At 39.3% G+C, this 22875-nt stretch overlaps 1 protein-coding gene across 2 annotated transcripts in view; it reads right to left on the reverse strand.

The window, feature by feature from the left end:
- The window catches only part of nlgn3a (neuroligin 3a), a 222240-nt gene that overhangs the window by 69973 nt on the left and 129392 nt on the right, over positions 1-22875 (reverse strand). For both annotated transcript variants that reach the window (XM_014006068.1, XM_014006067.1), the window contains one exon: positions 3413-3598. In XM_014006068.1, coding sequence (XP_013861522.1) covers positions 3413-3598 — 186 coding nt within the window. The remainder of the gene's footprint in view (positions 1-3412; positions 3599-22875) is intronic.

The raw sequence follows: 22875 nt of genomic DNA on the forward strand, positions 1-22875 counted from the left end.
TATATATATATATGACTTGAAAGACTTTCAGAAAGCCAGTGTAAATACTAAGGACCATTTAAAAACTTATAGACATATCTCTTTGGAAATCAGGGAATCAAGAAAATGAGAGATGGTTGAAGACTTTTGCACAGGCTGTTTAGAAGTGGGGCCAGACCACAACTCTGCTGGGGATCAGGCCTCTGTTTACCAGATATGTGTGAATCAATATTAGAATATTGACACCACTGATACCGGATCTTTATGCTCTAAAATCGATTCTAAAATCAAAATATCGATACTTTGATACTTTGTTTCAAGTAAACAAGTATCATTAACAGTAACACAGTGGAAAGTAACCACACTATTGAAACCTTGTCTGAACCATACAAGGTTGGGAGTATCAGAATCGGAAAATAAATCATTGGTATTGAACATTACTACTGTTTGTAATTAGATTTTTCTTGTGCTTTACTTTTTTGTAATGCACAATAAAATCATATTTTTAATATCTCAATCATGTGTTTGTAGGAAAACGTTTCTAGGTTGTCAACAAGCTAACATGAAGAAGGCTGTACAAAGGAGGCGAAATGTGATGCTGTCTTGTTTAAATCAACCCCCTGACACAACACAGCCAAACAGATACACCCTAAAAATATGTACACAATGATGCTAAGAAAATACATTAACAGAGGCTGCTTTCAGATTGATGGCTGGAGTCTTCTGTCTAATAATTCTGGGTAATAGATGGTGCAGTGACCGTTTTGTTCCACAGCAACTGGACCAACACAATAGATTCATTTATATGAGCCAAAGTGCCTCTTGTTAGACCTTAGCTAAGTATAAGCAGTAAAACTCCTGTTTTAATTCAGTGATACATTAGAGGAGCCTGAGAGATCTTTATTGCATATCCAAGACAGGCATGCATGCTGTTTTGAGAATTAAAGCTGTCACCAACATGAGCCTTAAATCATACTGAGGCAGTATTAAGAGACTGTATAAGAAAACCAACAAAGAATAGAAAAAGAACAATGAGAGACTCTGAGTCATTTTCTGTAAATGCAGTTACCTCCTGTTCTTATCTTTGACCTTGACTGCAATGGCATATACAGTACCACAAACATACAGTATATAGACTCTGAAATACAACATCATTTTTTTTTCATTCTGAAGACACGGAATCCATTGGTCAAGATTTAGGTCAGGGCCTGACTGTGACCAAAAATTGACCCTGGCATTTTTTGGTCAACGCAACTCACCATCTTTATTTGTACAATATACGAATGGATTCGACATACCAGAGGATGTATTTGAATGTTGTGCTGTTTCACAAGTTAAAGTGCAGTAGCCTACACGATGGTAACAGAGACTGAACTCAATGTTATCTGAAATTGTCAGTAAAAATCTTTTTCTTTACCTAGTGAGATATTGTAAAATTTTTCAATCCGACCTAAACAGTAGGCTCATTCAGAAGTCTCGCGGAAGCAGAGTGGGGTGACAGAAATACTCACGTCTGCCACACCTCTGAACCTCTAATCTAGGTAGTGACAGACGCAATACAGTCAACTCCTGAGAAAGTGTGCCGGCATACAGTAGTTCTAACTGACTCCTTTGGGAACCAATCAGCCGCTGGTATCTTAAATCAAACAACAGATTGCTGTTTCTTTTGTTTGTTTGTTTTTTCAAGCCCAGCAAGTTCCACTTCATTTACATGCACAGAGTTGGGTAGTAACTAGTTACATTTATTCAGTTACATTTACTTAAGTAACTTTTTCGGGGAAAATGTACTTTAAGGAGTATTTTTACCACCCTGCACTTTTTACTTTTACTTGAGTAACTTTCTTATGAAGTATTACTACTCTTACTAGAGTAAATTTTTTGGGTACTCTACTCACTGCGTGTGACTTTACTGACTGAAGAAAATGCTTGTTTTCATCAAAAAATTACCGGACACGGCATTTTTTGTTATTTTCATAAATTTTATATTGAAAGAAAATGATTTGTAAAAAAATTTGTTTTGCCAGACATTGTTTATTTTGAAACGTAAACATTTAAAATATATACATTTTGTTCTCTGAAATATAACAAGGGCGAGTCCTGTGACTCTGCAGCAGCCTGGGTGACAGCAGCATGTTACGGCTGGTTTATACTTCTTGTCGCACGTCTTTTACTCCCCGCTGAGTGAAAAAAAGTTGCGCAACTTCCGTCTGCACTCCCGCTGCTATCCCCCGGTGACAGCTGTCCGATACATTGCCCCCAGTCAGCACTCCGAGATGCAGAGGTTGCGGCTCGGCGCGTGCGATTGGTTCAAAGTTTGTGGGCATTTTTGTTTGGTGTATCACTCCGCTACCCGGTACTCACTTCCAGAGGCCGGTTTTTGTTTGTAAACATGGATAGTTTTGATGAGAAACTCGCCGAGGCGGTCCGGAGGTACAAACATCTGTATGACTTCTCTACTGCGGAGTACGAGTAATGCTAAATGGCAAAAAATTCATGGAGGGAGATAGCAGAAATGTTGCAAACAGAGGAGGCTGTCTGCCGCAAATGGTGGGGACTCTCTGTGACCGGTTTGCAAAGACCAAACAGAGAATGCAGGTCCGGAGCGGGGATCCTGGCGGGACCAATCCAGTTCCTCGTTGTTTCTTTTTTGCCTATTTTTTTTTTTTTGCTGGAAACGTACATTAAACACCGGGGGACAACAACAAACATGACAACATCCGACACAACGGACTCACAAATCGAGGTAATAAAACACCCTCGCTAGCTTACTTTTTTAGAGAAAATGAAGTGATTTATTACAGAAGCTTAAATATAAAATCACGCTTGTGTTGCTTGACGTCTGCGGTGGGAGGGCAGAGGGACGGATTACTATAATGTATCCCCCACGTCTTTTCCAAGTATAAACACTCAATGCAGTCGATGACACAAACGCAATTACGTCATCGCTGGGCCGCAGCCGCACGTCTTGCGTGAAGTATAAACAAACCTAAGGGACTTACAATGAAGGTAATGTCCACACATGTACCTCACATAGCAAATTCTGATCCAGTTATCAAACCCAAAAACTTGGCCCAGATACCACAAAGATTGACGGCTTTTTGGTGGCCCAGATGTGGTTTGCCAGAGATGGTCCATGCTGAGCCAGCACCATATGAACCAAAACACAACATGGCCAGTAGTGGCATGCCATCTTAAACACTATGCCATCATTGCCAGACCTGGTCCACATCTGGTTGACAAACCACCTGCGATGCCAGCAATCATCCAGCAGTACCAGCTTGACATCGGATGTGGCCAACACCTGTCAGCTATATGGGTCCCAGTTGTAAATCTAAAACTAGAAAACTCCATCACAAGCTTTCAGCAAAATCTATTACCCAGCAGACAAAACACCCCCCCACCCCGACCCCTGTATCCATGTTTTTTTCTGTACCTTCAGAGTGGTGGGAGAGGGTGAGTAGACTGACACAGGAAGCTCCAATTCCAGAACCAAAGACTGTGATACGGTTGGAATCTCCTCCAAAGAAGCCGATGTTCTCACTAATCCACCTTAATGCCTGGATCTGGTCCAAGAGCCCATAGTTCCCTTTAGCAGCCTGGTCACCTGTACTAAGAAAGCCTGTAAAGCAAAAACAAGATGAGAAAAATAAGCAATTTAACAGTAAAATACAATGACTGCATTGCTAAATTGGGAAAAAAAGGTATTTGATTTGACAATAGAAAACATCAAAAGGTCATCTGCAACGGATGACCTCATCCTCATTTCGTGATAGAAGCCATCATGCCAGGTGACAGCTGCAGTGAAATCTTGACTTATTATACGACAAGGCTGTTGGTAAAATAGACCACATGTCATCTGCACCTTGCGGAAAATCAATGACCTGTCTCCCCAGGTGAACACCAACCATAAATTACCGAGCATTGGGGCATTGTTCAGCATTGTTTGACAAGAAACTTGCATATCTGTGGAAACTTCATGGACAAAGTGAAGAAAATAATTTGATAATGAGATTTAGAGTCATTTTCAATATCTTCCCCTGACATGTTTCAAATCTCTCTAACACTTGTTCGACATTTTCAGCTCAAACATTTGTATCCCCACCCCTCCATGTCACTAAAATCTGCGAAATGAGGTCTGAGTTGGAAAAGTGARCGTCTCCTGGGTACATCAGCGCTCGTGTTAACATGCCACCCTTTCCAGTTTGCTCTCTGGGGCCAAAACCCTGCTGAATGATGGGTAATCGAGAGTCGTGGGAGAAGATCAAAGGCAACCAATCCCAAAAGTCCCTTTGGTGGACTCTGTGTCTGTCAAAGCCCCCGGCATGCATGTGAGGTGACAGCTCAGAGACGTGTGGAAACCAACACCCAATACTCTTTCACAAGCAATAAATGTGTTGATGGTAGATGTTTAAAGGCCTCCAGTGATGGTCCTTTGGAGTGCTAGCTCTGCCGCTAATGTCTATTTCATGCTCCATGCCTTCATGTAATAATGAACTCTGTTTTCAAGTCTGTAGGGAGAGGCAAACCATTAACAGCAAAAAACATATGAAAAAATGAGTAATTTGTGTGTTTTTACTGATTTCACTGCTCAATTAAAATAAAATTTGGAAGTAGCTATTTTTTAGGGTCAACAGTTGTTTATGTCATGTTTATGGTAAAAAAAAACATTCATGTCTCATAATGCTCCACACAATTAGCTAAAAAAGCAACAGAGAGATGTGGTGTTTATTAAAAGCACAGTTGAGGTCAATGACCAGACATATTCAATGTCTGGTGATGGATCTTCAAAACTGAAACATCAGGGAAAATACATATGATCATTATGCAGCTCATCTGAAGTGATTTTTTTTGGACAGCTGCCTGCACCTTTTAGACATGGGTTCAATCTGCAACTCATTTTTCAGAGTAAAACACAAGTTTCTTCAAATCCATAAACACACGTTATTCAAGTCTGCTCTGCAAGTGTCCATTGTCTTAAGTGGCAAACAAACCGGCATCTAGAGATTGTATTGGTTTGAATTAAATAAAATGAAAAAATTAACTACATTTTTTAAAGCTAATTCAAATGTAATGCTACATAACACATTGTGATGGTACATACGTAGGGATCCAGCACAGGTGATCAGTGGCAAGAAAGTCTTGTTGAAAGTAACCAAAGCTAAGTAAGAATGACTAATTTTACTTGATAACAGCTTTAACGCCTGACTGTTTCAAACCAGCAGGCGTAAAAATGTGATCTATAAAAACAGTGAAGAGTGAGACAAGGAAAGCCAAAAGGGCAATGGTTTTAAAAACACCCTCTGACATAAAAAAATGTTAAATACGTCAGCAGGCATTTAATGAGTTCAGTTAACTGAGAAGCTTGTTGTGAGTGTTTAACATTTTAAATATTTTGTATTTTGGCATCAGGAGATAGTACAGTATTTAGCTCTGGATCATCTGGCATTTCGCATCAAGTCACGATTATATGAAAACCAAAACGTACATGTACATATTATTTGTTCGATGACTTTTGCTGTAAATTTGTGCAAATAACATAAACTGAACTGAAAAAACTCATAATATGTTATCTACACTGTAAAAAATTGTTAGATTTACTAGAGAAAACCCTGTAAACGATATGCACTAAGGTTTGTTAAGTAAATTTAAATGCTACAAATTCAAGTAATATTTACTCATCATTATCTAGTAAAAGTTACTAAGAATACCATTAAAGACTTGTGAACGATATGCACTAAGGTTTGTTAAGTAAATTTAAATGCTACAAATTCAAGTAATATTTACTCATCATTATCTAGTAAAAGTTACTAAGAATACCGTTAAAGACTTGTGAATAAATCAGGTAAATTTTACTTAATTTGCTAAATTAAATCTTTTAACATATACTTGATCAAATCAAGTAAAATTTACCTGATTTATTCACAAATCTTTAACTACAATGATGAGTTAATATTACATGAATTTGTAGCACTTAAATTTACTTAACAAAAGTAAGTGCAAATCGTTTACAGGATTTTTTTCTAGTAAATCTTACAGGTTCTTTATAACAGTGCACATGCGTCAAGCACAATATTGTAGCATGACACCTCACANCTTTATAACAGTGCACATGCGTCAAGCACAATATTGTAGCATGACACCTCACAGCTACAGAGAAGTGTAGCTCTTGTTGTAGTTCAAGACTTCACCACCAGKTGGCAGTTTTGAAGAACGTTTATTGGATTCTTCTTCATGAACAACACATACAAAGTGAAACTCACAGGTCTCATTAATAACTAGGCCTACTACACTCACTTATCATTACTTCTGCTGAAAGGTTTAACACAAGTTGACAAATAATGAACACACAAATTAGAGTAACACAACAGGCTAATTGCTGAAAGAACAATGTTAACCAATTCCCTAAAATGATTTAACAACAACAAACATGAATCCTACCCACAATCCTCCACTGCAGTCACATGACAAACACAGCTGAATGCTACAATATGCATTCCCTGTTCCCTGACAACTAAATATCACCTACATTATGCCATCAAACTATTGCACACTAACAAATGTGTTCAAGCAAAAGAAACCAGACAACTTGTGTTTTATTTCGACCATGTCTTGTCCTCTCCTTGAAAAGTGAAGCAAGGGAATGAGGAGCAGCAGCCTTTGTGTGTGCATGCGCCCTCAGTTTTAGCCCAGAAGAGTAGAAGTTACTTAATATATTCATGTTTATGTGCTGTCCAGAAAAAGCACTAACATATTACTGGTAAAATAATATTGGCATTTACATTTTTGTACAGTAATATTGATATATAATATAATGCATATTGTTTATTTAGTAAATTCTAGTAGTTTAGAAATTTGTATATATTTTTTGTAAAATTTAATAGAATAATTAAATAAATGTTACTACACCCAAAAATCCTTTTTCAGTGTACAAGTCTCAGGTTCGAGTTTGCCCTTGGCACGGTTTGAGATCATTAATCAAGTTTTGACAGTAAGACTATTTCTTTAGGTTTATAAATAGATCATGGTTTGGGGTAAATTTCTTCCTATAGTAGAGGTCAAGAACACACAATGTCTTGATGGACTTAATTAGGCATTTTCATTCTCCCATGCATCTCCTTTGGGGAATGTCTTAAAAATTAGACCGTGCGTGAGTAAAAGAAAACATGGAAAATCTCAAAGTTATTTACTCATTAGGCAAATATGGGCATAACCCCGAACAGTAAAGCACCCTCGTCCCCGAAGGGTCTGTTGGTACTAACAAAAAGGGTAGGCAGGGGAAAAGGCCAGACCTGATTGTTGATAATAGAGGGGTCGTGGCACAGGAAGCAAAGCAGGAGACAAATGGATCAACAGATGGTCTCCTTCAGATGCATCCCTGAGGATGACAGAGTGGCAGGGCACATGCAGAGAGCGAGGGAGAGTTTCTGAACGAGACAGGCAGAGGAAGAGAGGCAGACACAGACAGAAAGCAGAGAAAGGAGGGCTTCGGCTGAAGAGTGTTCTCTTTCTTATCTCGCGGCTCCTCCTCGCCTTCCATCGTAACCAAAGGACAACAGCTTTTACAGTCTTCTCCGGGGTGCATGGGAGAGGGAGTCAGAGGAGACGTGACACTCCCAGAATAGCCCTCGTTTGCAAAACACTTCACACTTCACCAACTATATATCAGATGGGCTGAGAAGTGCTATGAGACAGACGTAAAGGGAATTCTGGACAACTGTTTGCCTAATTGAAAAGATACTGCAAACACTGTCCATTTGTGTTTGTGTTATTTGGGATTACTAGACGGCAAAAATGTAAATGATTATAGTTGGGCCTGTGTGTGCCACATTAAATATCGCCCAGTTTTACAGTTTTCTGTCATGCGTTTGTGTTTTGCTTCTTTATAAAAACATTGGTCATTAGGATGTGGAAGCAGCATCCAGCATCTTTAATAAGACATGCTGCAGGGAGCATTTAAAAATACATTTGCCATAGCTTGTGGTTATGTTTTAATTGGAAAMGTGACAGAGAGTATTTGCTTTGGAAACCAATTAAGATAGTAAAGTAATTGTTTTTGTGCATTGCTRTGTCTATTTTTTACATTCACGGGGCTTCTTTTGTCTTGACACACTAGCGCTGGATGCTTGGGGAAATAATCACCTGGCCAACACCTCCAGACTTTTAGTTTAAAGCTAAGGATTAGTAATATTTTTCTTTTTTTGAAAAATGTTGACACRAGCCACTAAGGTTCACTTTGACTATGTTCACACTGCAAGTMTTAATGATCAATTACAATTTTTTGCATAAAAATGATTATTTTGCACAGACATTCATGTTATATTTGAAATGTGATCTCTGTCAGACTCCAGTGTGAGCTCTCCAAGGCTCTGATGTGACCTGCATGTGCAGAAAATCATGTGTCGCATTCAGCTCGYTGTTTACAGAAGTAGGCTAAACATGCTACTTGTTAGCATGTTSACTCTGAAGTTGTGCTATCAGAGCCAATTTAACAACTACCTGATAGGCTTGTTTAGTTCACTATTTACATTTGAGCCATCCTCTGATGCAGCCGTTTATTTTTGAAATAGGAGCGATGTTCAGGAAGTAAAGTATCAATCCAGTAACTTCAGTATGGATTAGGTCTGAGATCCACATTACTATCATGAGATTCTGTGGATTCTCAGTCATACAGGACATGGAAAATTAAAAGATCAAATACAAATCAACTGAACTTCTGTTCTGCTGAAGATGTGTGGAGCTACAAGATTTAAACAGCGTAAGGTTGGTATCAATATTCCAAATACTTGGATCGAGCTCAACCCCACCTCACTGATTAAAAAAAAAACATGAAATGTGACACGACCATTCAGACTGCTTTAAAAACATCAGATATGTGTCTGATTTAGTRCCACGTACCGAAAAGGCCTGGGCCAGATTTGAAAATAAGAAATTGATTTGTCAAGTTCAGACTGTCGTGAAAAAAATCCGATATAGGTCACATAGAGGCAGAAAAATCAGATTTGGGTCGCATTTGCCTGCAGTTTGAATGTAGTCTTTAATTTCTTCTTTCAGTTGACTAAAGAAAAAAACCTGGGTTCTAGAATTCCAGACTTAGCAGATGAGCCCCGTCTGATCAGCACTGYGTGGGTTTTGGCTGCACACGTACCGTGATGTGCAATAACACACTCTCCGCTCTGTTCGCAGCTCACACCTACACATGACCCTGGGATTCTGGGGCTGCAGCTTAGTGTTTGCGAACGCCATCGTTAGATTGCTTGTGTGCTTGACTGCACTACTCAACCTGACTTACAGCTGAAGTCACTAATAAACACTAGGTGCTCYATAAAAGAAGCATTTAATTACAGTAGTCACATAAAAGCTGTCTTTGTTTGTGGCTCGAGTTGAAGTCAGCGARCAAATTTTTTCCCCCTTTTTAATTGATCTGACCAACTTAGACACAAGCGGTGCACTTCAGCCATAAATCAAACTATAATTCAAGTTGAGAAGAAGCTAAAACAATTTAATGCATGCAAATTAGATTTAATACCAAGTGATTGTTTACAGCTTGTGATATTTTCACAACAGGYTGACTGTCATTTTTGCTTTACTTGACATATCTTTGTTCTCACTTCTACAAGACTTATCAATATTTTCCCTGAGATGTGTTTGCTTTGACAAAAAAAGAAGGCACATCAAAAAGGGGAAAAAATGCCCCGAAGCTGAACTAAACACAAAAAGACAAATGTAACTGATCTGTGTTTAAGTCAGCCGTGTTGAATCATTTAAAGTGAATCCAGAGAAAACAGGTTCTTTGAGAATGAACTTATAAAAGGTCACGTCAGAGAATATCTTTTCAGTTTCTCTCTGTGGCTAAAACAAAGATTTTTAAATATGGCATCTAACATGTCTCCACACGTCAGCGGGATTAGATGCTACGTTTGCATGACAGCTTCTTCATCACACAAACAAACTGTATGAGTTAATAACAGTGATTCTGCGCTTTCCTTTCTCTGCGTGTTAGAGCTGTAATTTGTACAGGCTGATTACGTGATGGGATTTTTTATATCACATTTAAAAACTAGCCTGCTTTGACAAGAATGTGGAGCACTTGCTGGTACTTCATAGAGAGTTGACATTTTCTCCTTGTGGCAGCGCAGAGGCATAGTTTCAGCTCTGATCTTAGTCAGAGTGGCAACAGTGACTGTGGTTTGGTCAGAGCCGGGTCAGGTCGCACCTGTCTCATTGCATCGTTCTTGCTGAGCACATCAATGTGTGTGAGAGTGTGTCTTCCCCTGGAAGGAACATTGCTTTCCTTGTCACCTTAACATAACCAGAGGGTAAAGTTAATATACACAGCATGACAGCACCTTCTCTCTCTGAGCTTCAGTCGTTGTGTGGAAACGTCTGAACACTTTGACATCCAGAGAACAGGTGATTCCTATGAAGCGTCTTCCTACTTCCACAGACTATGTTCCATCAACCAGTCATTGCAAAAAATAAAATAAAATAAAATAAAATAAAATAAAATAAAATAAAATAAAAATCAGCCATTGTGCAATGGGTTTCTTTGTAAAAGTTACAAATTATTATTTGAATAACCTCAGTTTGGTGAAGTGGCGTTTACTTCTAACAGGACTGATTAGCYAAAGAACAGTTGCTAAGGCGAAATATTGATGACATCTTAAAATAACTCTAATAAAGGTACCAGCGGGAAGTATTTTGTGAACCTTTAAACCACAATAAATTTGTCCATACGCAGTTATTTACATAGAATTCTGTGGGTACTTCAAAAGGTAAAAAGTACCAGAAGTAAGCACATATAACACTTCCAGGACACACTGGGGTCACGTCCGATGTGATTGACGTAATAATCCTGCTGACATAACAATGGGAAGCAAACCTGTCAGTGATATAAGGATTTTATTTATTTATTTATTTACTTATTTTTTGCATGAACTGTACCACAGTGGTCCCTCGCTGTAACACGGTTAGGCTGCTTCACAGATTTTTTTTGTGTGCAGTTTTTTTTCAAAGTGCACTGTGTTCTGCATCCTGATTGGCTAAACCAGGGGTGTCCAAACATTTTCCCCGAGAGGGCCAAAATGAAAATCTATCCAAGGCTGCGTGCCAAATGCAGTTATACAGTATAATGCATGAAATACAAATACTTTTTAAAGTCCTTTATTTTAACAATTAAGCTATGCAATGGCCCTCTTTTGTTTTATTCTGTGCACTTGGAGAAAGTCTGCCATACACTCAAGTAGCAAAGGCTCATGGGACATTTCATAAATTGATAAAATATGAGTTTTTGTGGCCTTATAAAGTGTGCAAATCTACATGTGGGGTTAAATCTGATCTAAATATTGCTTGTTGTCCTTTCATGTTTCATGTTTAATCCTAATAAATCAAAGATAAAGTCAGCACCATGAATGAAAACTACCTTCACTACAGCCCTTTTACGTATATATTCATTTGACCAATGGAAATACTGTGTTTCTACATAGGATAACAGGTTACCTTGTAACTTTGGCAACTGTTGGTGGGCCAAATCAAATGTCTTGATGGGCCAAATTTGGCCCGAGGGCCCCACTTTGGGCTCCTCTGGGCTAAACAGTCTCTGTGCTTCTTCTCTTCCTGTGTGCCAATAATGTATGGTATTTATTTGTAATAAAGCTTGGCAAATTTCAGTTTGCAAATTTTCTCCAAAACCCATAATGTTGACAAAACGTTCGGCACAGACAAAGGCACTTGCGGATGCACCCAAAAGGCAGAGGAAGATGCTAACTATCACAGAAAAAGTCAAACTTTTGGACATGCTAAAGGAAGGTAAAAGCTATGCGGCCGTAGGTCGCCATTACGAAATTAATGAATTTTCGGTTTGTTCCATAAAGAAGGAGGGAAAAAAAGATAAGGACGACAGCAGAAATAAGTTTTAACAAGGATGCAAAAAGGGTTGCAAATGTCCACAACAAGACYATGATAAGGATGGAGTCTGCGTTTGCTTTGTGGATTAATGACTGCAGAAAAAAGAACATTACGCTGGATACCAACGTTGTCTGCACAAAGGCAAGAAAACTGTATCAAACCTTTGCTGACAGCGATGACGGGAGAGACGAGGAGGTGGAGGATGCTGTGGAGTCAGGCCGCAGCATCACAGTCAGAGGCACAGTGAAATACGTGARTCACAATTTGTTCTACTGTACTTCGCATTGATGATTAAAATGATTATTTTACTGTAAGAAAATGTTATATTTGTTAAAAAACATGCTTGGGCCTGKTTTCAATGTACAGTAGTTGAATGCTATACATAATAATTGTAAAAAATAAAGGTAACTCTACTTCACGGATTTCACCTATCACAGGTGCTTTTCAGAACCTAATCCCCGCGAAAAACRAGGGATCACTGTATATTTGTAAGATTAAAGCTGTTCAATTTGGCAAACTTTTGCTTGGGCAGCTGTGGCTGAGTGGTTAGGTGAGTTGTCCCTCAATGCGAGAGTTGGTGATATGATTCCCCTGCTATTAGTCACATRTGTACCTGGGCATGAAACTGAACCCCTACTGCCTCTGATGTGTGTCCCATCAGTGTATGGATGTGATTTAAAGACTTACTAGTCTCAATATGTAGATTAGCTTTGTAGAAAGACAGTAGAATTCTGTGTGGATGGTTAAATGAAGGTACCAATTGTAACGTAAAGCACTTTGAGTATCMTGGTTAGATAGAAAGATGCTATACAAGTACAGTCCATTTACCATTTTAGTACGCTCATTAACAAATTTAGCATGTATTCACGCCTGACACATTTGATCTGCTTTAAACGGACGAGCGGTTGTTTCCCCGTTGGTCGGGACCTTTTCTGCAGGTGTGAATACACTCAGGTGAACCCTGGTGCTGACTAAACAACCGGACCGACATCCACTTTTTCAGGTGCTCTCAATTCACTTCCAAATGAATTCTGGCATGGTTCACTTCTGAATAAAGGCCGGCTTCATCTCAAACCAACCACAGGGAACATGCACCTTTTTGAACCACGAATCACCGTTGCTAAACRTTATGGTAAAAATTTGCCCTTCAGTGTTGCTAAGGCTACATGGATACTAAAAACGATGAGCCGTGGACAGATCTGGAACATAGAGGAGACACTGTGTGGTCATGTTCTCCATGTTTAGAGAGTTTGAGCGGTCTGCTGAACAATGCCATATTAAAGTGAAAAACATTCAATTAAAAGTGCATCTTTCTTTCCGGGTCTGTGCTCTGTCCCACCTCCATCCTTTCTGTCCAATGGGAGCAATGATTGTCACCCTTGTGGCTTTAATTACAAATAATAATCTGCTTGCATAAAAATAGAATGTGAGTGCAAACTGCAGTGAAAGTAAAAACAAAAAAGTACACTTTTGGTCCAGATCAAACAAGCGGATCAAAGGACTTTCCTGTGGGAATACACCTTTCAAATGGTTCTGTATCCATCTCCAAATACCACCTCAAAGCAACTCTAGTCTATAAAATTAAGATAATTTTCTGCAAACATTGTTATTATTTACTGTATATATTGATTGCTGACAATTTTAATGTTTACTTTGGTAGGAGCATTATGAAATTCCTGAAGGACGTGAGTGTTGCAAGCCCTGGAGGTGCAACATGTTGCCACTGTTGATATGTTTTTACACTTGGAAATAACCACTGAACTCTGTGTGAATAACTGTACTGAGAAATTGGTAGCAGTGTTGAGATTTCTAAAACAGCATTTGCATGTTCCGCTATAGAATTTTAAAGATTGGATATGTTTTAAGATGACAGCAATCTTTGGTCTTAACTCTGCTGGACCAGCTGTTAGCTCAGACCTAAACTCCATTCCTCCCAAAATGGGGTCATTCAAGGAGCTATTTCCAACTGGTGAGACATTATTTATAACTTTTACACAGAAACCCACTTGGAAAAGGCTGAACTATGCATTTCAAATATATGAATACCAATGTAAGTGTTTTTAAAATAAATAATAAAAAAAAATCATAAAGCTCGCTAAGCCCGATGCCACATGAGGCACTCAGCAGCTCTATCATATCTTATCCGTATGTGCATGGCACTAACTCARCCTAACTGAGCGGCTGCATTTCTCCCCGAGCCGAGGAGATGATTTCCTACAGCCTCGCTCTCCACATTAATATTGCTCTATTGATTATGATTTAAATGTCTGTTTCCCATACAGGGGGCTATAACTCAAGAGTGTAGCGGAAAAGTAGTGCCAATAATGATCACTTTGACCCCAGACATCTCTCTTAGCCTGGTCTCCCAGATAATGGAATGCGGGTAAACTAATGACGGAAGGTGAGAAAAGAGTGAGGGAGGGAAAGTGGGGGAGCTTGTTACAAATCTGAAGAGTGAACTTGTGCTTGGACAGATGGAGGAGAAAACTTGGAAGTGGTAAAAAAAAATGACAATAAGTAGAAAAAGATGGTGAATGAGAATAACTACAGTGATGTAACAGTGAGAATGGTTTCTTTTAAAGCTTTCTGTTGAATTCATTTTAGCTTTTAGTTMATCTTGCCCACTTTCTTTCTCCCTCTCATCCTCTCCCTCTTTGGGGGTTCCTGTTAACAAGGCAGTCTGTGTCCAAACTCTTCTCTGGTTCTAACCCCCCTGCCAACACCACCACCTCGATCCAGTCCTTTTTGGCCTCTCTGTCTATCTCATCTCCCCACCTCTTTTCTTTTCTTGGGGAAATAAAGACCCACACAGTCGCAGCCTCGACAGCCCCTGCTAAGAATTCGCCACTACAAAAGAGCTCCAACTTCCCCCAAGCCGGGCCCGGGCTGAATGGGAGCCTCAGGGGTGTAGATGAGAAGCATAGGCTAGAGGGGGCCACATAAAGAGCCAGTGTGTCAGGCTCACGATGAGCAAGGGGTATACCTAGTGGCCCATCTTTTCCAATTCCATCAATATTTATAGTTTTTTCTTTCAGAGTAAGAGCACTGCAGCAACATTTTTTTAAAAAAAAAAGGAAAAAACGACTGAGCAAATAGAGGGGACGAGGTCCTGTATGAAGGTGAATGTCACTCAGATTAGTGCTCCTGTTTACAGCTCCCCGGCCAATAGAATGGCTGTAGCACAAACTGATCTGAGAGCAGGAGGTTGAGAGAGACCGAGAGCAGTCCAAGCACAAGAAAGCCTCTTTATGGCAGCCTGAACACAGAAGGCCATTTACCCAACACCACATCCTTGGTTTCCGGTAAAAGAGAAGATAAAGGCTTGGAAAGATAAAACTGCCCCCCTATCATCATGCCCAAATTACTGAATATAACATGATTGCCTAATCAAACTAGAAATGGGATGAAAAGAATTTATGCATGAGCTGGCACCATCAGGAATAAATAAATTAGGCTGCCAATACATAAGCAAGGAGGTGACCATGTTACAAGTTGGACGTAATTCTCCGGTTTTCGTCTCAATTTTTGATTTGCTAGTCCTCCCACAGCTTTACAAAAAGTGATGCAAAAATACGTGAAAACATGCGGTTCAGTCAGAAATGGTGTGCTGTGACTTTAGATAGCAGTGGATTGGAGGGTGTAGATAAAATGCCAAAAAATCTTACAGAACAGGATTTTTGGCAAAACAGATGAGAAAACCCAGGCCTCTACACAGCTCTGGCATACTTCACATTACTAATTTGAACATTGTTCGGAGTTCCAGAATGCATTTTAWTTATTTTGGATGTAGTTCAACAGATGGTTATCTTTTGGAGTTATCTTGATTCAAGATGGCTGGAACAGCCAGCTGATCTTTAAAAACACAAAYACYTACAACTAAGTCAATTGTACMAAAGTTGACCTRAAGTTTGATGTGGTAGCAGCTGAGATAGATTTCTGACACACATTTTAAAGAATGAACAGACACGAAAAAAATATTTTTTATTTGAATTTAACTGTTCTTGTTAAACCACCCCATGAACCACTAATCCTAACCAATAAAAAATAGATGTACACTTAGAAATAATAAACTTTTGTAGCCAATTCAGTTTCAGAAGGCTGCCAAACCAACTGACCCTAGAAAAAACAGAAATGGCTAAAATTCAGTCARTTTCACAGATAAGATACAATGTGGTGTAGCTGTAGCTGAGCATTGTTCAGAACAAGTACTTTAAGTGTTTCTCATTGAATAAAATCTTTACTTAAAATATAAGCATCTACTGTTACTCAACCATGTTTGTCAGTTAGCAAAAATGAATGACTGGCCAAGTTTTATGAAATCTTTTAAAAACAGATCATTGTCTATGCATCTAACTTATTAACCTTTGGAGAAAATCCAATTCAAGATGGCCAACAAGGCTAATCAACCTTAAGGCCCTGTCACACTATAACATTGTAGACAACTTATGGCAACTTGTGAAAAGTTTGTCCAACACCAAAGATATTTAAGCTGAAGATGGAATAAAAAATGTACTGGAAGCCTATTTTGGAACTATAAATACTATAATGCTAACATTAAATTAAATGTTTAGCCCATATGCGTAAAATAGTCATAACAAAATTTTCATAAGTTGGCATAAGTTGTCTAAAATGTATAGTGTGACAGGGCCAATAGCAAACACAAACAGTTCATTATAAAAGGCAGTGGGTGAAATGCACAATCACAGTACATGTCATGGTATTTGATATGGAATGTTGCTTGATCGTGTCACACCGACTTTCCAGCTATGTTTTGGAAAATAGTCTTATGCCCTCAAAATTTATACCTTTCATACAATAAATTGTAGATTTTATTTATTTTTATTATTTATTTACMATTGTTTTACCAGGCAAGTCCCAYTGAGATCACAGATCTCTTTTTAAGGGTGGCTTGGGCCACAAGGGTGGCCTAAATAAAATAAATAATAAATAATAAAATGTAGATGTTTCTCTTTTGCCATCCAGAGTGTTTCATCCTGCATTGCCACCTTTTCATTCTGCCTCAATMCCACTCCTCTACAGGTTCTGTGGTTTTCTCTCATGTTATACAAGAATACAAAGTGCATACAGTATATCCAAACTTTCATTAACCTGCGTTTTGTCTGAGCTCTGGACATTTTTTYATTCTGAAACTAACATGCTTTTTAACCTATATCTTAAACACATTGCACTGTAGAAAAAAAATCAAAAATATACACAGATGGCTACCAGAAGTTTGTCCACCCATGGTTTCATTTTTTTCCCAATGCAATGCAGTTTTTGGACACAGACTGTTTGACTGAGGCCCAATTTCTTGTTGTAAGAATTATCGTATGACCCCCCCCACCCCCCCACCCCCCCTCCAATGACAGCATCAGATGTTACAGGACACAAAGTTCAAACTAAATGGAAACACTTGTTGTCCAACACCAAAGACAGCAATGGTGAAGAGCAGCTTGAACCTGCACTGTGATGGGAGAAAGCTGGTCGGATGATGTTGAAGACGGAGCGTTATGCATACTGTGCAGCTTTACGTTGACACACGCACTGAGCCGCTGGCTTGGCTTGTCTGCAACAGAGCCAAGGAGAAAAGACAAACAACCGACAAAATGTCAAGAGGGACAATCTGTGCTGCACAAACAACAAAGCGCATCTGACACATATCTGAGCCCCTAAAACCCAGATTTCTTGCAAACAGACAGCGGCTCGTTATGGCGGGCCAGGATGGAAAGACAGATACTTAAAGTCAGAACTGGTGGCAGCTGCTGGTTGTCCCACATGTGACTTCAGGGGAAAGACGGGGGTGCTTAATCTGATTGTGTGATGTGTCCCGGTGGTCAGACAACACAATTCAAGGGCTCTGGTGAACAGCAGCCCTGGCAGCAGCTACAAATGAGCAGTTTGCATATGTATGACCCCTGGCATCTGAGCGCCACTCAATCAATCACATGTCGAAGGCAGCGGCTGTCGGTGTTTCAGTTCCGCAGCTCTACTTCTCCTCTTCTCTGTCCACCCCCACACCATCTCTCCCCTCCCCGTCTGCCTCCTCTCGGCAGTTCTTCCTCTGTTCTCCATACATTCCACTGTTTTACTTCCCCCCACCACCTAACACCTTCTGTCTTCCCGGTAACGCTCGGCATCTCTCCTTTCACATAATAGCGCAGACGGGATTCTCAAAGACAGCAAAATGCTTTTACACGAAGACGAGCTCCGCATCTCACAGCTGGTGCGGAGGCGGGCCTTGACTGCTTCCACAAGAGAAACGGGAGAAACTGGTGTTTGAGAGTTGCAACTGTGAGGTTAAGCAGCACTTTGGTTCCACTCGGAGGAACATGCACGGTGGGGCGTTTTTCATTAACAGCAATTTGCCCAAACAAACAAAAAAAAAGTGTCATATTTAGAGAGTGACAGAAAAATGCATTCTTCGCACAATCAGAATCCTTAATTCGAAGCATCTACAGGGTGCTGGGTCTTATATTTTTGGCCCGTGGCTGAACAACTTCAAAGGCGTCGAGGAGTTGTGTGAAACATGACACTCGAGCTTGGATGATGTAATTTGAGGGTATGGTGAGAAAGTTTAGCAGCTCAGTGTGCAGCGATGGGCTGTGATACCATGGAAGAGATCAGAGCCCCAGCTTATCAAAGCACATCACAGGAGCAGAGCAGGGAAGAAAGGTCATCGTTTAAAGGCTCTTCAAAGCCCAAATCTTTCCCTCGTCAGGTTGGAGTAGCTCTGCTAGCTAGCCGTAATGAGCTTAGTTTTGGTTGACACTTCCACACAAGAACTTGAGAGACAAATCTATGAAGCTTTCTCCAGCTTTTATACCTGATGCTATAAAACCTGTCTCCTTGTGATTGTAATATAACACTCTGTCAACTTTCCCTCTAAATCTACTTCATTAAATTAAATAAAAGCCTTTTTCTTTGACTTTAGCAGTGTGATTTTTATTTGTCCTCAGAAGGATATTGTGTTTTTGGCTACAAAATGTTAGTGCTGCTGCCAGTAGGGTTGCACTTTGAATTGGACATGACTCAAGGTTGAACAGAAACAACAGTTTACTCTGTAACATGCTTTTTGAGTCAGCTTATAATGGACTAAATAAAAGCTTGCACATTACTGCACTTCTGTCTACACTGCTGGCTCTCAGTTATGAAAAAAAAAACTGCATATCAATTTGTAATTTACAAAACAACAAAAAAACAAAAACAAAGCCCAAATATTCCTTAAAGCAGACATATGCAAAATCCATTTTGTTAGCCGTTAAATGCTTTTTGTTGTGTACTTGGAGTCTCTAGAAGTGCAGAAAAGTTTAATTTAGTTTCTCCCGGYGCAGCAAGGACGTTTTTATATTCTGTTTGGGTCATATTGTTCAACCCATTCAATTTTTTTCCTTTTTCTATGGTGTTTTCTGAATTATTACGACACAGTAATTGCAACGTCACAGAATTTGTCATCTTCATTCTCCTCTGGCTCTGGGTCAAACTCTGGCTCCAACATGCAAGGCAAGATGGACAAGTCTTCCCTCATTGACATCTTGTAAWTAATTTGAAAATAAATACTTTCAGTGCTGCCGTATAATCGTAAATGCCTCTATCAAACTAGAATGGACCGCTCTGAAAGCTGGAGGGGGGCAGGGTGTGAAAAGCTTTGTTTGGGTTTAAAGGGACAGCGTCAAAATGAGTTKCTCTGAGACACACCTCAGAAAAGGGGCCAAAGAGGGGCTTGTGGAATTACAATAAGGAGGAATTTATCCCAAAGTATTCTGATTTATGTAGACTCAAAAAGAATGATTTCAATGTGAAAAAGCAGGATTTATAAACACGTGCCTCCTTTAAAAGGAACGCAGATCACCTGACACTTTTCATGCCAGAATGTGAGAAACAATGTGAGATATTTTTCAGCTTACCTGGGCAGACAACAATGGTGTTTGTGTATTTCTGAGTGTGAATTGCATCATCTTTTAGTGATAATCTTGTTTTTAGTCCACTGTAAAATTCCCTTAAACGCTCTYATCTGTAAAGTGGCACGCAGAGACAACTTTTTTTTTCGTTGGAGTGTCACTTCCAAAAATGAAGCCCAACCATTTTTTAGAATCCATGTCATCCATGAGAAGCTTAGAAAGAGGGTAGTCACCTTGGCATCTAAAAATCAATTTCCTCAAAGGCATTTTTTTAATCCAAAAAGGACTGGACTGAAAAGTATTACGAGCTCAGCAGTTCTAACAGTTTGTTGGTTATTGCTCTTGAGAGCCTGCAGGAGTCATGGGGTGGGGGAAGCGTGCTCTGTGATGCAGAAGCTCAGCTTGGAGACACAGCCCAGAGGAGGAGCTGCACCTAAAAGGTGGTTCTTGGTCCAACCAGTCGTTATTGTTCTCCTGAATAGCTATCACAGGACATTACAGGATTTCACAAACATGCATGAATGAGTCAAAGCAAAACTCTGTGTATGTGTTTGATGGGAGAATGATGTTATAACATGATATAAAGCTCAAAAAAGTTGATTTTACATTGTATCTCCTCTTTAAAACTCAAAGCTGTGAATGAAACATCAAAATGTAGCACAATTCTACTATAATATCCATTAATAGCCATATTTTTGTCAGTTAATGTTGTTTTGCTATCCATCTGTAATTAAGTTGACTCCAAAAGTTATTCAGTTTTTGATGCACACCTAATGATTATGGCACAAAAATGATAAATCAAAATCCAGAAATAGCATTAAAACATTCCTAAAGCCACTTTTCCACTGTTAGAAAGGCAACTTGTAGGCATTTACTGCAAACCAAAGGTACTTGTTTAACAGATTCTCAGAAACATATTGCACTTCTGTAAAAGTGGTTTGCTGAACAGGAGCGTTCAGGTGTGCAATAACATAACATCAAAGAGAAAAGACACTGGCAATGACTTTAAGAGAAGCAACTGTTGTTGCTCATCAATCTTGAAGGATTTCAAGGCCATCTCCAAACAATTTGTAGTCCATCATTTCACAATCAGAAATTGACAATCTTTCGTAAGGATCAATCATCCGGGAAATAGACATCACATTGAGTTCACCCGGAGGTCACAGCTTTTAAGGACCACAGAGTTACAGTCAGCCAAAGCAAAGCCATATGAATATATAACACCAAACACACTTTTTCAGTAAAGATGCCTTGTGTTGTCAAGTATGGCATTGGACAGCTGAAGATCTGCACCTGTTTTCCAGCCACAGAGCAGTTCTTGAGTGAATGAACTCAAAATACCATATTATTTTACAGTCACATTTGAGACCCTGTTCTGACAGCTGAGATAAAACTGGGTCAAGCAACATGACAAGGATGCAAATGTTCAATGGAATGGGGTTAAAAACAAAATAAAATAGTGGTATAGGTGGTGCAGTCCAGTTACAGTTAAAGGAGACATATTATGTTTTTTTTAATCCTCCTTTTTCACATTTAAATCTTTTGGTTTTGGTTTAAATTTCTCCCTATTGTAAATCCACAAGCCCCTCATTCACCCCTTTCTGAGGTGTGTCTCAGATCCACTTAAATTTGACTCTGTCTCTTTGAATTCAGAAGAGAAGATATCAACAACAAGAGATTTCATCTCAGTAACCCAGGTAGAAAAAAAATCAAAAAGAAAAAATAAGTAGGTCCTCTGGATGGGTTCTTCTTTAATGAAACTTTTCGTCTCTCCTCCAAGAGGCTTCCTCAGTCTGAAGAGTTTCAGTTGAAACTCAGCCTTATAAGCACTGCTTCCACCTGGACAAACAGGTTAGTCAAGTGCAAAATAGGGCCATCGACTAACAATAGGCTTGATTGGCTTTATTGTTCATAGAGGTTCATGTGCCCCATCATCTGACCCGTGTCGTGTTATGTGAATGAGTGCAAGCAGGGGTTTAACGTCCCCTTGTTTTTGTCCCTCCCTCCCTCTTTGTTTTGGTATCATTGGGGCCCTGATTCACACCTTTTGCTCACAGGGGGCTGAGTCATACTTRYAATWACARCATTGTAGGAGGAGGACAACTGGACACGAAGGCCTCCACCTCTGTTTAATAGTGGACGTTTTATTTTCACAAAAATGGCTTCCTTTACTCCTCTCTCAAACCAACGTTCCTCTCTATCAAGGATGAGAACATCTATAATATATAACACCAAACACACTCTCAACAACAAGAGACTTGTACACCCAGCCTCACACGTTGGAGCCAGAGTCTCCTAATAGGAGAATGAAGACAACAGAATTGTAGTTGGTAAGACCAGATTTTTTGTATTTCCAACATAAATTCCATGCAAAAATAGTTTAGAAAACATCATAGAAAAAAAAAGAAAACTGAATGAGTTGAAATATACAACTAGGGTTGGGCATAATCATATCGTGTGTGATTAATCGTCAGAAAAACATTAATCGATTATTTTTTTTATCTATCAATACAATTTAAAATTTGATGTACAGTCTGAAGTCTGTAATTTTGACACAATTTGGAACAGAAGAGCAAATCTTTCCCACTAAATTGGTCATGTGACTAGAACATAAAGGTGTCCAGGCACTCCAGGGGATTAATCGTCAAATTAATCATTATCGGCTAAATACCACAATTAATCGTGATTATTTTTTTGCCAATATTGTCCAACCCTACAACCCAGAAAGAATATAAATATATCCATGCAGCACCGCAAGGGACTAAACTCAGCTTTTCTGCACTCCTAGACTCTAAGTATACAACTAAAAGCTTTTAATGGCTAAAAAAGTGGATTTTACATATGCCCCCTTTAAGATAGAAACAATGAAAAGGGTTTAGTGGATATTTAAGACAGCTGTGCCAGTGCACACAAAACTTAATGATCTGAAGTAGCACTGTAAAGAAGAGTTCAGAAAGAATAACCTAAACCCATCAAAGGCCATGCATTGTTTACATTTGGAACAAAAAGTTTTCTGTTTAACCTGCTCGGCTTTAGGCTGCAACCGTGTGTGTGTGTGTGTGTGTGTGTGTGTGTGTGTGTGTGTGTGTGTGTG

The sequence above is a fragment of the Austrofundulus limnaeus genome, unplaced genomic scaffold, assembly GCF_001266775.1.
Source record: "Austrofundulus limnaeus strain Quisiro unplaced genomic scaffold, Austrofundulus_limnaeus-1.0 Scaffold34, whole genome shotgun sequence".
In the NCBI taxonomy this organism is placed as follows: domain Eukaryota; kingdom Metazoa; phylum Chordata; class Actinopteri; order Cyprinodontiformes; family Rivulidae; genus Austrofundulus; species Austrofundulus limnaeus.